The 13864-nt window shown below is 40.3% G+C and overlaps 1 protein-coding gene across 1 annotated transcript; it reads left to right on the plus strand.

Annotated features, from left to right (window-relative positions):
- The first annotated feature begins 84 nt into the window (after positions 1-84).
- Mmp1 (matrix metallopeptidase 1) lies at positions 85-10070 on the plus strand. The gene is made up of 10 exons (XM_036194381.1): positions 85-183; positions 767-1008; positions 1109-1257; positions 1453-1578; positions 2528-2686; positions 2783-2900; positions 7287-7420; positions 9013-9175; positions 9673-9776; positions 9970-10070. The coding sequence occupies exons 1-10, from the start codon at positions 85-87 to the stop codon at positions 10068-10070; spliced, it is 1395 nt and encodes a 464-aa protein (XP_036050274.1).
- The last annotated feature ends 3794 nt before the right edge of the window (positions 10071-13864 follow it).

Here is a 13864-nt window from a genome sequence, read left to right on the forward strand (position 1 = left end):
TATAACGATGGAGCTTCCTGGATAGGACATTGCAACAGGCAGGGAGGGGGCCGTTGGTGGTCTCGCCCAGAGAAAAGGGACATCATGCTTAGCCCTCCTTTGCTGTTGCTTCTCTGGGTCACCAGCTCTTATACCTTCCCCGTGTTTCAAGAAGGACGCCGGCAAGATACGGAGACTGTCTGGGTAAATGGACACTACATTACACGGGACAGGAATGCCAGCCTTTGCTTTGCATCCTTCTATTACAGCATGATGGCATTTATGGGTGGATTTCCTTTTAAGAGAAATGGTGTTTATCAGAAATGGAACCTTCTCAAACACGTATATAGCCAAGTCTGGTTGGAGGAGAGGGAACCAAGGAAAGAGAGGCAGCTTCCTCTACAAATGAGGATTTGCAACAGAGTGCAAACCTCACCTACAATTCTTGTTCAAATTCTCAATATTTAGTGGTGGGAGCTCTCTGCTCTGAAACCGAAGGATAAGAAGGGCAGCAAAGCTTAGTCAAAACTTTAAATTAATTCTCTAGTTTGGCTAAAGCTTAAGGATGTCATAAAAAAAAGGGGGGGAACCATTTTCCAGTTAGTGCTCCATACCTTTAAGTGTTTACATAGTTTTAATTCTGTGTATGAGTGAGTGTATCATGGTCTGCCCACCTCAGGTAGAGGCCAGCAGTGGTCTTCAGATCCCCTCCCCTCAGCCTGGGTTCTCTGCAGGCAGTAAGTGCTCTTAACTGACTTAGTGGTTCGTTAACTTCGTATTTTATCAGAAATACCTGGAAAACTACTACAACTTGGGCAAAGACATAGCAGGTAAAAACCTGAGTGGCAAGGACTTGATGGCCGGAAAGCTGAAGCAAATGCAGCAATTATTTGGGCTGAAAGTGACCGGAAAGTCAGATCCTGAAACTCTGAGGATGATGGGGAAGCCCAGGTGTGGGGTGTCTGATGTGACGCCATACTCCATCACCTACAACAATCCCCGCTGGGAAAAAACACATCTGACCTACAGGTAACTAGACTGTGCATCAGAATCAAAAAGGGGTCATTATTCCCCATTAGAATAGCAGGAAACAAGACCCAGTGTGTCTCCATCTTATTTTTTTCCTTAGCATTTTGAACTACACACCATATTTGCCAAGAGCAGTTGTGGAAGAGTCCATCGAGAAAGCCTTCCAAGTCTGGAGTGATGTGACACCACTGACATTCTCCAGGGTCTTTGAGGAGGAAGGGGATATCGTGCTAGCTTTCTACAGAGGAGGTAAGTTCTTCAGCCTCGCCTTGCCTTCAGTGCCCTGCTTTGCGGGGGTTGCTTGTTGAAGAGCATTATTGGTTTTATGGGCTTGAGGGTGAAATAGTATCACATGGGATGGAAGTCTGTTAGCTGCTCAGCAAACCTCTGAGCTAACCAACATGAGAACCAAATGAGCCTTTTATTGAATTTTGTTCCTTGCAGACCATAATGACAATAACCCTTTTGATGGACCCTTCTATGGCCTTGCCCATGCTTTTCAGCCAGGACCGGGAATTGGGGGCGACGTTCATTTCGATCTTGATGACAGGTGGACCGACACCAGTGAGAGTGAGTCTGTGAGGCCGCTGCTCTCAGTTCAACTGGCCCTTCCTAGTCCTTTGCAGTGTTGGTTGATTTAATTAATGGACAGAATGCATTACCGGAAGTAGGTAATCCATTACCACTCAGAGAATTAGCACATTGAGAAGCAGGAAACAGGAGTGATTTCTGATAGTATATCATCTTCCTGATGGCAATAGGTTACTGCTCTTGAGAAATTCTGAGGGCTGATGAGTGCAGCTCCTGAAATCCTCCATTTGATTGCTGGAACCCATCTGGTAGAAGAGGAGAAAACTGAATCCTCTAAGTTGTTCTCTGCCTTCCACACAGGCATCCTCTGTGCATTTTGTGCTTGCACATGCATGCACACACACACACACACACACACACACACACACACACACACATACACACTCAATCAATCAATCAATCAATCAGTCAATGTAAACCACTTTTCTTTTAAAAAGAAAGAAAATGTTGAAAGTTTTAATGTTTTACTTATGACCTGGACCATTTTTACAAGAAATATGCAATCAACTTAACAAATTTGGTATTAAACTTGGAAAACTGAGTGAGAAAAAAAAAAAACTGTTTTGTGCTTTCCAATTTTTCCAGCAATGATCATTTATCTGCTTTGTAAATAAGAAAAAGTACAAAATGTTAGTGCTTCATCTCCCCTCTGCAAAGGAACTTGTCCCAGGTCATTGTTAACATGAACTCATCTGAGCTGGATTTTAGATCAGTGAGATCTCTATTGGACCAATATAATCCTAGAGTGTGGCTCTTTATAGTTAACATATGCATTCTCCCACCATCAGAAAAAGACTTTATATACATGTGTGTATTTCGAAAAGAGACTGAGAAGATATGAACATTCACCCTGGAAGATTATTTCCTTACTAGATGTCTCAAAATAACATAACTTTTAGTAATTGGAAATGGCTCTTTGTCCTTCCAGATTTCAACTTGTTCTATGTTGCGGCTCATGAATTGGGCCACTCTCTTGGACTCACTCACTCCTATGATATAGGGGCACTAATGTTCCCCAGCTACACATGGTACACTGAGGACTTTGTGCTAAACCAGGATGACATCAATCGCATCCAGGCTTTATACGGTAAGTGAAACAGCAATTACCTGTTGAAGGCATTTCATTTTTTAGGTGGGCTTCTAGAACCATGGAAATTAACTCCAGGTTTCTTATATTCTTTAGGACCTTCCCAAAATCCTATCCAGCCAACAGGTGCAACAACCCCAAAACCATGTGATCCTGATCTAAGCTTTGATGCTATAACTACTTTTAGGGGAGAGGTGATGTTCTTCATAGGCAGGTAATATCTTTATGTTTCACTGGACTCTAGATTCACTGTTGTAGGCCACTGACATGGGTCATCTATTAACCTTACAGTGTTTGTAATTACATGGTAACAATTGATTGTGTTTCTTTTCTTATCTTTTTACAACTTGTAATTACTGGTTCCAAGTGGTAATTAGGTCAGTTGGTTCAGAAAAATCACCACATGTAGTGAAAACATGTTAATGTAATCTCATCTTATAGATCTGTAAATTAGGAAGGGAAGGAAAAAGAGGTCCCCTGATAACACAGAGCTCATGGGTGGCAGAGCAATTATCAGTCTCCTGGCCCCCTATTCAGAGCTCTTTTCGAGATTTCAATCTGCTTGTTGATGAGTGTGATGTTCCTTTACCAGGAAAAATAGGTCTTTTTATGAACCATTATGTCAATGAGTTAGTTCTTTAACAGCTTTGCTCTGCTCTTGAAGGGTGTCTGTGGCCCCTAAAGCTCAGGGAAGAGAAAGGAAAAAGCCATTGCTGGAAGACTTCTGAGTTCCTCAGCTTCTCCCTCAGGTAAAGAAGGGCAGCCCCCCTCAGAAGAGGGAACTTAAAATCCCCTGTCAGTGTGTGGACTTAAAAACATGCTGCTCCCCTTCCACACAAGGACCAGGCTTGCCCTCCACACCACGGTGGTGTCTAAAGATCCAGGCAACATGATAGCACACCCAGATGTTCCCCACTGAAAAGAGAATAGAACAGAGGTGCTCTGGAAGGCCGGAGTCCTCCAGCCACTCTGGGTGCTGTCTGGTTATGTTATACCCAGATATTGACTCCAAATGTTTTCTAGACTCTCCTTTATTACTTTTGAGAATAAAAGATAAGGATGGAACTTTAATGATGTGACTGCAGTTGGCCCTGAACTTTTTTTTTTCCTGCTTGGAGTCTGTTTAGGTAATTGTCTTCCTCTTGGTTTAATTTTGGTAGTTTTACTGGATCTAGAAATTCTTCCATTTGTTTTAGGTCTTTTAGCTTAATGGAGCATATTTCTTAAATATTTCCTTTTAATATTCTGAATTTATTTAGTATCTACTGTAATGTTTTCTGTTCTATACTGATTCCATTGATTTAGGTCCTCTCTTCTGCTTTCTTGGTTGGGCCAAGAGGCTGTCACTCTTGTCTATTGTCTCAAAGAATCATCTCTTAGATTCACTGATTCTTTGTATTGGTTTCTTTGTTTCTATTTCATTGATTTTTGATCTGATTTTTATTATTTTTTGCCATCGACTAGATTTCCATTTGTTTTGCTCTTGTTTTTCCAATTTTTTGAGTTATACCACTAAGTCCTTTATCTGTGCTCTTCCTGATTTTAATTTTAAAGGAGGAACTTTGAGCTGTAAATTCCTCTGCAGGACTACTTTCAATGTGTCTCAGAGGCTTTGTGTTGTGGTTTCATTTTCATTTAGTTCCAGGGGTTTATTTTATGTCTTTCTCGATTTCTTCTTTGACCCATTCATCATTCAGTAATGAGTTATTTAGTCTCCATGAGTTTGTGTATTTCCTACAGATTGGTTTGCAGACAATTTTAAGTTTTATTGCACTATGGTCAGATAGGATGCAAGGAGTCATTTAAATCTTTTTGAATTGTAAAGATTTGTTTTATATTCCAGGATGTAGTCTATTTTAGAAAAACTCCCATGTGTTGCTGAGTGTGGTTGGTATTCTTTGGTCTTGGATGGAATGTTTTGTAGATAAACTGTTAAGTCCCTTTGGTATATAATAGAAATTAATTCTGATGTTTCTATGTTTTATTTTTGGTACAGATAACTTGACTGGATAAAAAAAGTATTTTGAAACCATCTACTAATAGTGGATTGATTTTAGTATCTTTAAATCTATTAGCACATTTTTAAAAATGAAACTGCACTTATGCTTAGGATTGCAATGTCTTCTTAGTTAGCTGTTCCCTTGATTAGAATAAAGTGTCCCTCTTTATCTCTTCTGATTAGTTTTAGTTTGAAGTCTATTTTGTCAGATATTAGAAGACTCACACCTGCTTGCTTCCTGGCCCCATTTGATAGGAGTATTTTGTCCATCCTTTTACTCTAAGAAGATGCTTATCTTTAAAGCTAAGGAGTATTTATTATAGACAGCAAATGGATTTTGGTTTGTTGATCCTTTCAATCAGCCCATGTCTTTTGATTGGGAAATTAGGGTCACTGATATTTAAAGTTATTATTGAAATGTGTGTTAATTGTAGTCATGTTGTTGATTTTTGTTGCTGTTGTGTTCTCAAAGATGCTTACTGTGTGTTTTTATAATTATGGCTTCATATTTTTCCACTGTCTCTCTTCAGTCCTAAATTTTGCTTCCTGTATTTTCTTTAGATTTGGCTTGTTGGATAGAAAGTTTTTAGGTTGTTAATACTGTTTTTCTTTCTCCTTCAACCATGGTGGATTGTTTTGCTGGGTGTTTTAATTTAGGCTAGCTGTCATAGTTTTTTAGAATTTGAAATGCATTTCTCCAGGCTCTTCTGGCCTCCAAGGTTTCCACCGAGAAATCTGTTATCTAATGGGTTTTCCATTACATGTCACTGTGCTTTTTCTCCTACAACTTTCAGCACACTTTCTTTTATATGTGTGCTTGGCATTTCAACTACGGTGTACTGTGGGGATTTTCTTTTTCTGGTCTTGCCTGTTTGGTGGTCTGTGTGCTTCTGGTATCTGAATGGGTGTGTTTTTCCTTGCTTTGGGAAAGTTTTCTTCTGTGATCTTGTTGAAGATCTGGTCTATGCTGTTGACTTGAGGCTCTTCTCTCTGTCTATGTCTGTAGTTCAAAGGTTTGGTTTTTCATGTTTCATTTCCTGTGTGTATTTTTTGTAATGTGTCATATCTCTTGCTTATTTTTTCCAGATTCCCTCTTTATTCTTGAGTCCTGATTCTCCACCTTCTACTTGATTCATCCTAATTATAAGGCTTTCCTTTGCATTTTCTAGTTGAGGTATTGGGTTTTTCAATTCCATCTTCATTTCAGCTTGAGTTTTTTTCAATGTTTCTATTACCTTATTGAATTTTCATTCATAAGTTTTAGATTGTCTTTGCCATTTCCAACAACTTTGTGTTTTCTTGGGCATCACTCAGGCATTTGTTCTCTTTAAGCTCTTTATCCTTGATTTAATTGAACTGGTTTTTTAATCTTCTTTAAACTTTCATTCTTTGATGAAGTTTATGATTGTTATGATTGTTCTTTTAAATTCTATGCCTTCAGGTTCATCTAGAAAATTCTCACAGGAAACATTTCCACAGGACTGGTGGGTTTTGAAGAAAAGATAATGGCTTGAAATTTCATTTTCTGTTGTTGGTGTATTTTCAATAATATCAAGGCATATTTTCTAAATATGATATGGATAGAGCAGGTTGGGACAGATAGTTTTGTGGGTAGGTTGGGCCTAAGAGGTTAGAAATGGTTTGGGAGGAATGTTTAGAGGACACAGGATTTGCCTCCTGGTCCAAGCCTGGAATATGAGGGTAGATCTGGCTGGGTAGAAAGATTGGATGTAGTGTGTGTGGGGCCTGTGGATTAGAGGGTAGGAAGTTAGGGTCATAGCAAAAGCCTAAAAGTTTGTGTTTCAGGCAGGGGTGGCTAGGCTAGCCTAGACTCTGGGTGTCGGACCCAGGCTAGATCTGGCTAGTTGGGGAGGGTCAGTGACACTCACTGGGCTAGACGCTAGGATATGGAAGATCTGGCTGGGTGGAGAGATTGAATGTGGTGTAGAAGAAGCCTGTAGGTGTTGGACTCATAGATTATATTTTAAAAATCATACCCTGCATAAAGGATTTAACCTTCCACAGGTTTAGGTATTCATAGGAGTATCCATGTACCCTCAGATACTCAGGGGTGCCAACCATCACTAAGTACAGAATATTGCGGTGCAGTTGGTCACATGCTACACTCAGCACCTCATGGCTCACCAAAGCTGACTATTACATTTTGAAGACTTATACAAATTAGTTGTGAGTCACAGTCAATATAAAAATTAAACTGTACTGGAACCAAAAATAACAGAAATAAAACACTGTTTTGTCATCATCTTCACTGAAACCTGTTGGTAGTACTGAGGCTTCAACCCAGGGCTTCACACATGCCAGGCCAGAACTTGACCACTGATCTATATCCCCAGCCTTATTCTCACTTACCTTTTTACTCCTTATGTTCAGTTTATGCCATCTGTATCTCCAAATGATAGGGATCCCAGATGATATACTACCATCATTTTTAAGATTTGTCACAGCGTGAGTATTTCTGTCAAGAAACAAGCACATCGAACAGAAACCTTCATGTCTGGGCTCTTCAGAGAGGCTGCAGTGAGGAGAGGGTGGAGACTGCTTGGAGACTGACAGCCGTGCTCTCTCTCCCTTTCAAATTAGGTTCTACATCCGTGTAAACCACTTCATGCCAGAACCAGAGCTCAATTTGATAGGTATTATCTGGCCAGATCTGCCAGGTAAACTTGATGCTGCTTATGAAGCTAGTATAATGGATGAAGTCCGCTTTTTCAAAGGTAATGTTTCTGATTGTTTCTCTGTTTGTATAAACTAAACTTTCATTTAGCTTTGAAGTAAGATAAAAGGGATTAGCTATGTTCACTGCATGTGCCTCTGAAAATCTAAGTTTCATGAAGTAAGTTAATAGGAGCCAATCATCTTGGTTAAAAGTTACATTACATGATTAGCATCATTTTGATTAAGAAGTAAGTGTATAGAAATGTAACTCTTTAGGCTTGTTAAAGAACTTGCAAACAATTACTGTATTTTAAACTTCCTTCATAACACTGGGAGTGCTCAGAAATAAAACTGAGAGGCAGGAGGCAGTTCTACAAAGGATGAAACAGAATGATTTTATGCATGCAATTCCCTAGACCCCATTTTAATAAGAACCATCTCCTTGAGAGAGAAGGAAGTTGTCACCAGGGAGGCAGATGAGGCACTGCGTACTTGATTTCTCCTAGTAAAGTGATGATGTGTTGCCCTGACTTTAATTTAGAGCCCCTTTTCTTGATGTCAGGCTGTGTGGTGGTGAACATGTTACCACTTTACTAGAAGTCAGTCATGTTCCCAGTACCCTTGTCCTAATGACATCCTGCCTTGAAAAACAAAATAGACTCTCAAGTCTCACTGTGAAACTTCCTTGAGAGAATCAAAATTTTACTAAGATTTCCAGGAAACTCATTCATAGGTTAATATATGAGAAAATCCAAGTCACTGTGGATGGAATTCAATGAGTTTATGTGATTCAGTGAGATCAGAGAGTCTAGAGCTATTGACTTAGAAGACCATGTCAGACACACGTATTTTTTACCAACATGTTTTGGTATAGTACAGCCATTGAGACACTGGATACAGTTATAGACTCAAACAAAGAAGAGAATTCAGTTCAGACGGACACCACACTTGGCAATGTCATCTCTAGCCTTTATTATGTAAAATTAAATAGAAGTTTACATATACAGCATTTCAAAGCACCATTTCATGTGAGCTAAAATAAGCATGTTTGTGAACAAGAGTGATCTTGCCTTCAAAAAGATCAGTTTTCTATGATATATAGCTTAGGTACTGTAAACAGACTCTTGAATCCGCATAAATTTACCTATCTACCTTTTAAGATGCCATTGAACTTTGTTACCACTGACATAGCCTAGAACTTCTAGTTGTTTGAGTATCTGGCTTTGGAAAGCAGCTTCAACTATAATAGGGGGAAAAAAAGGTAATTCTCAAATCTTGTTACAGAATAGAATGGCTTAGAAAAAAATAACCCATATAAACCAGGCTCGGTGGCTCACACCTTTAACTCCAGCATTTAAGAGGGTAAGGTAGGAAGGCGGCTGCAAACTGGCCAAGCCTGGTTACATAGTGAACTCTAGACCAGACTAGCTTACAGTGTGAGACTCTCTCAAAAACACAAAAATCAGTCAAACAAACAAAAGGCAAACTCATTTAATTGGTTTGAAGTTGGATCCCAATATTAGCATTTAACACAAAACAAGACACCACCCTTCCCTGGATGGTTGCAGTTTGTAGCTAGGATACTGCTCTAGCCTTTGAAGCTCAGCTGGAAAAGCAGACAAGGAGGCTCATCTGTGGCTTTGATTGGCAGGCAATCGGATGTGGGCTGTCCGCACAAGGAGTGTAATGGGCGGGTACCCCGTGGACATCCACAGCTACTTTGGCTTTCCTAGCTATGTGACGCATGTTGATGCTGCTGTCTGTGAGGAAGAAACTGGAAAAACATACTTCTTTGTTGATCACATGTACTGGAGGTAAAGACTGAGATCCAAATAATGTTAGGGTGCCAGTTGTTCAAATAGAGAAAGATCTTAAAATGAGTTTCAAATAGCGTTGGCCAACTGCCTTTGTTTGCGAACGGCTGTAGCCACTGAACATCCTTTAGTCCGTGGACTGACTGGTCTCACAGGGTGCTTGTACAAGGAGTCCCGCAAGCCTGTGGCACTGTTCCACGCTGTGGAAAGACGGGACAGTAAGAGCATTCAACTTCCTGAGCTTCTTTGACACAAACTTAACCATTCACACAGCATTTTACCTGAAGAGAACATCTCTGTAGTTCACTGGATTTCAGAGGGCCCTTATGCATACTTGGACATCCTCAGCATTCAATTTTTTCTCACCCAATTCACTCTTTTTTAATCTCAAGAATTAAAATTTGTATGCAATCCTTGCTGGTGTGATTCTATAAATATTTTAATCAATCTGCATGTTTGGTCAAAGGTCCTAATACTTCTAACCACCTTTTGGTCAGGTATGATGAATATAGTCGGTACATGGATCCAGGTTATCCCAAATTAATAACAGAGGACTTCCCTGGAATTGGCGATAAAGTTGATGATGTTTTCCAGAAAAATGGTAAGAGTATAAACATTTTCTCCATTTGTTACAATACTAAAAGTAACAGTATTGCTATTTAATGTAAATATAAAAATGTAAATGAAAATACAAATGAAAAATATCTATACTGAAGTCATGCAGTACTCAGTATTGAGTCAAAATCTGGATACTACATGTATAATGTAATAAATATGTTTCATTTTACTTCTAGGGTATTTCTATTTCTTTTACCAATCAACTCAATACAGATTTGACCTTCAAAGGAGGAGAGCTGACACTTCCCGTGGTTCCAACACCTGGTTCAACTGCTGAGAGTTCTGGGAACCTGCTACCAAGAATTAAAATACATATCTCATCGTCTTACAGAAGGCGTTTTTCTGAAGAGCCAAGTATTTTTATATTTATTTACCTTCTAGAATTCCTGATATACAGCACTACTGAGTACACTTTTATTTATATTTTATTTTGCACATTTTTGCAATTTATAGTATAATATTTTATGAACTAAAACAGTTTAATTGACAGCCCAAGAAGGTCACGTTCATGGCTAATAAGTCACTGAAGGAGGCTATTTGTCCAGTGAGTGACTGTGACAGACATTGATCCTAAGCCTCTCCTTCCAAGAGAGGAGGGTCAACAGACAAGCTCTCCTCAGAGGAAAGGTGGATCTTGAACACACAAACAACTATACCTGAGGAAAGTCAGTTGATGCTTTGGGTTTGGTTTTTAAAACAGATATTACAGCCCAGGCTGGCGCTGGACTCAGACCTCTTCTACCACTCACTCCCAAATGCTGGGATTACAGGCATTCCGATCATGCCCAGCTAAGAAACGTTTGTTTTTTTGGTTTTTGTTTTTGTTTTTTGTTTTTTTTTTTTGTAAAAAATAAAGATTTGATATTTAAAGCCATTTTTGTCTCTAATGCTTTGTAAGTTTTTTTATTTCATTATACTGTTATTACCTGATTGTAAAGCCTCACTTATAAATGCTACTTTTTTTTCAAATTTGAAATGGAAAACAAGGAATATGAAAAATGCTCATGAGAAAATTAGTCTATCCAAATTTTTCAAATTTCTACATTTTTATGGAGTTTGTCTCAGCAGGATATGCCTCATAAGCAAGGTGTCATGGCGTCCAGCCCTTAGCAATTATCATCATGTACCAAGGCAGAATGGGTCTTTAACAATGGACTGTGGAGTATATGGCAGGGCTACAAGGCTGGCAAGGAAGAAGTCGTTAAAGTAAGTACCTATAGCTTGGGACTTGGTATTCCAGAAAGGAACTCAGGAGTTTTCCCAATTTGCTGTTTACCTGGTACCTCACATTGTGCACACAACGATGGTCCACAGTGTATGACAGAAAGCTCAAAACTTCTGTCTCACAGTGTGGAGTTAGCAGCCAGAAGGTGCATGGAGATGGGAACTTCCATGGATTATTACATGAAATGAAGGCCCCTGCACTAGACGCTGGTCCTTAGGAAGGCCCAGAGAGCAATTTTCCCTAAGACTATAAGGCATATATTAGAAAAGGTTAAGAGCACTGATTGCTCTTCCAGAGGTCCTGAGTTCAATTCCCAGCACCCATAAGGTGGCACACAACCATCTGTAATGAGATCTGGTGCCCGCTTCTGTGTACATAATAAATATAAGTAAATCTTAAAAAACAAAACAAAAAAAAAAAAACAGATTCCCACTTTTGCGGGGCAGTGGTGGCACACGTCTTTAATCCCATCACTCAGGAGGCAGAGGCAGGTGGATCTCTGTGAGTTCGAGGGCAGCCTGGTCTCCAAAGCGAGTTCCAGGAAAGGCACAAAGCTACACAGAGAAACCCTGTCTGGGGGGGAAAAAGGGACATATTGGAGTCTGAGACACTTATGAGTATGGGTGTGTGTACCCATGCCTGTGAAGGTCATCCAGTGTCTTGGGGTTTCTACTGCTGTGAAGAGACACCATGACCACAGTAACTCTTATAAAAGAAAACATTTAATTGGCGCTTGCTTACACTTCAGAGATTTAGTCCATTATCATCATGGCAGGACATGGCAGCATGCAGGCAGACAGGATGCTGGAGAAGGAGCTGAGAGTTCTGCATCTTAATCTGTAGGCAGCAGAAGGAGACTGTGTCACATTGGCCACACTTGAATTTATAAGCCCCCAAAAACCTGCCTCCAGAGTGACACACTTTCTCCAATAAGGCTACGCCTGGTCCAACAAGGCCACACCTCCAATTAGCACCACTCCCTATGAGCTGAGCATACACACACACACACACACACACACACACACACACCATACCACACACACACACACATACACACACACACACACACATACACACACACACACACACACAACACACACATACACACACACACACCATACACACACATACACACATACACACACACACACACATACACACACACATACACACACACACACATACACACCACACATACACACACATACACACACACACACATACACACACACACACACATACCACACACCACACATACACACACACACATACACACACACATACACAACACACACACACACACATACACACACACACACACACACACACACACACACACACACACACACACACGAGTCCATGGGGACCCTACTGTTCAGACCACCACAGACAGAAGCCTCAGCTCTCATTCTTACGTGCCATCCACCTTTCTTCCTCTTTTTCTTTCTCATCTTTTTTCTTTTTTCTTTTTCCTTTCTTTCTTGAGACAGAATCTCTGAATGGCCTGGAACTCACTGGATTGTCTGAGTAGGCTGGCCAGTGAAGACCAGAGATTCCCCACCATCTCCCTGATGCTAGAATTATAATCACACATCCCCCCCTTTTTTTACATTGCAACTGAAGTTTGAAAGCACTTAAACTGAGCTATCTCCCCAGCTCCCTGGTTATTATTTTGATCAACATGTTAAGTTATGGTTAGGTAATGGACTTCAAGTTCATTCCTCTGTTTCTATAATTCTCATCCCAACCTTCTTGGGTTGTTATGCAGATTAAAAAGAGCACATACTTAAAATCTCACATATAGGAGCTCTGTTCAAAGGATTACACCTTTCCTTAATGAACTGCGAATGCCTGCTGGCTTGACTGTGTAAATGCTCAGTAAATTTAATAGGTGGTAATTTACTTAAGAACAAACAGAGCTCCATAGCCCCAAGTCATTAATCTCCTCCAGGTGTGGAGGCTTAGAGTAAGTTTAGTCATCAAATCACCCTGGGAGGCAAGTCAGTCCTGTCATAGTTAATCAACTACAGTCACAACCATAGCCCTCGGGTACACAAGAACCATCAGGAGGGTGTGCCAACACCAACAAAGGTGTGACTCAAAGGAACACAAGGCATCTCAGAACTTGTCAAGTCAGCACCTTGGGAACAGTTAGGAAGCTGCCCAGCCAGCAAGCTCCATCTGTTAAAGACACCAGAGTATATGAGACCATGATTGGAAAAAGCATGGGGACAAATAGCCAAACTAGTGGAAACACATGAACTATGAACCAATAGCTGAGGAGCCCCCATGGAACTGGATCAGGCCCTCTGGATAATCGAGAAAGTCGATTAGTTTGAACTGTTTGGGAGGCCCCCAGGCAGTGGCAACGGGACCTGTCCTTAGTGCACAAGCTCTCTGTTTGGAACCTGGGGCCTATGCACGGACACTTAGCTCAGCCTGGGTAAATGGAGGAGGGGACTGGACCTGCCTGAACTGAATCTACTAGGCTGAGCTGAATCCCCAGGGGAGTCCTTGCCCTGGAGGAGATGGGAATGGGGGTGAGTTGGGGGAGGGGGGACAGGAGGAAAGAGGACAGGGGAATCGTGGCTGTATGTAAAATTAAATTAAATTATAAAATAAATAAATAAATAATTATATATACATATATATAATTCATATACATATATATAATGAAAAGAGGTTTGCTCCCAGCATGGAGTATGCATAAAAACTAATACCTTGAGTAATGTTATCCACAGTACAGGAAAAGTAATTGTGTGGTGATATCATGTACTTGCTCAAGTTGAGCTGACTTTGTCAGAGTCTACTGATGGTCAGCTTTGCCTCTGATTTTCAGGTTGGTC

Source organism: Onychomys torridus, chromosome 7 (genome assembly GCF_903995425.1).
Source record: "Onychomys torridus chromosome 7, mOncTor1.1, whole genome shotgun sequence".
In the NCBI taxonomy this organism is placed as follows: Eukaryota; Metazoa; Chordata; class Mammalia; order Rodentia; family Cricetidae; genus Onychomys; species Onychomys torridus.

What these genes read in the sequence shown, in the direction of transcription:
- Mmp1 (XM_036194381.1), top strand. Translation starts at nt 85, where the DNA reads ATGCTTAGCCCTCCTTTGCTGTTGCTTCTCTGGGTCACCAGCTCTTAT. An exon ending in AAAACACATCTGACCTACAG is followed by an intron (nt 1,009 to 1,108) that starts GTAACTAGACTG and finishes TTTTTTCCTTAG; the next exon opens with CATTTTGAACTACACACCAT. An exon ending in GTTGATCACATGTACTGGAG is followed by an intron (nt 9,176 to 9,672) that starts GTAAAGACTGAG and finishes CCTTTTGGTCAG; the next exon opens with GTATGATGAATATAGTCGGT.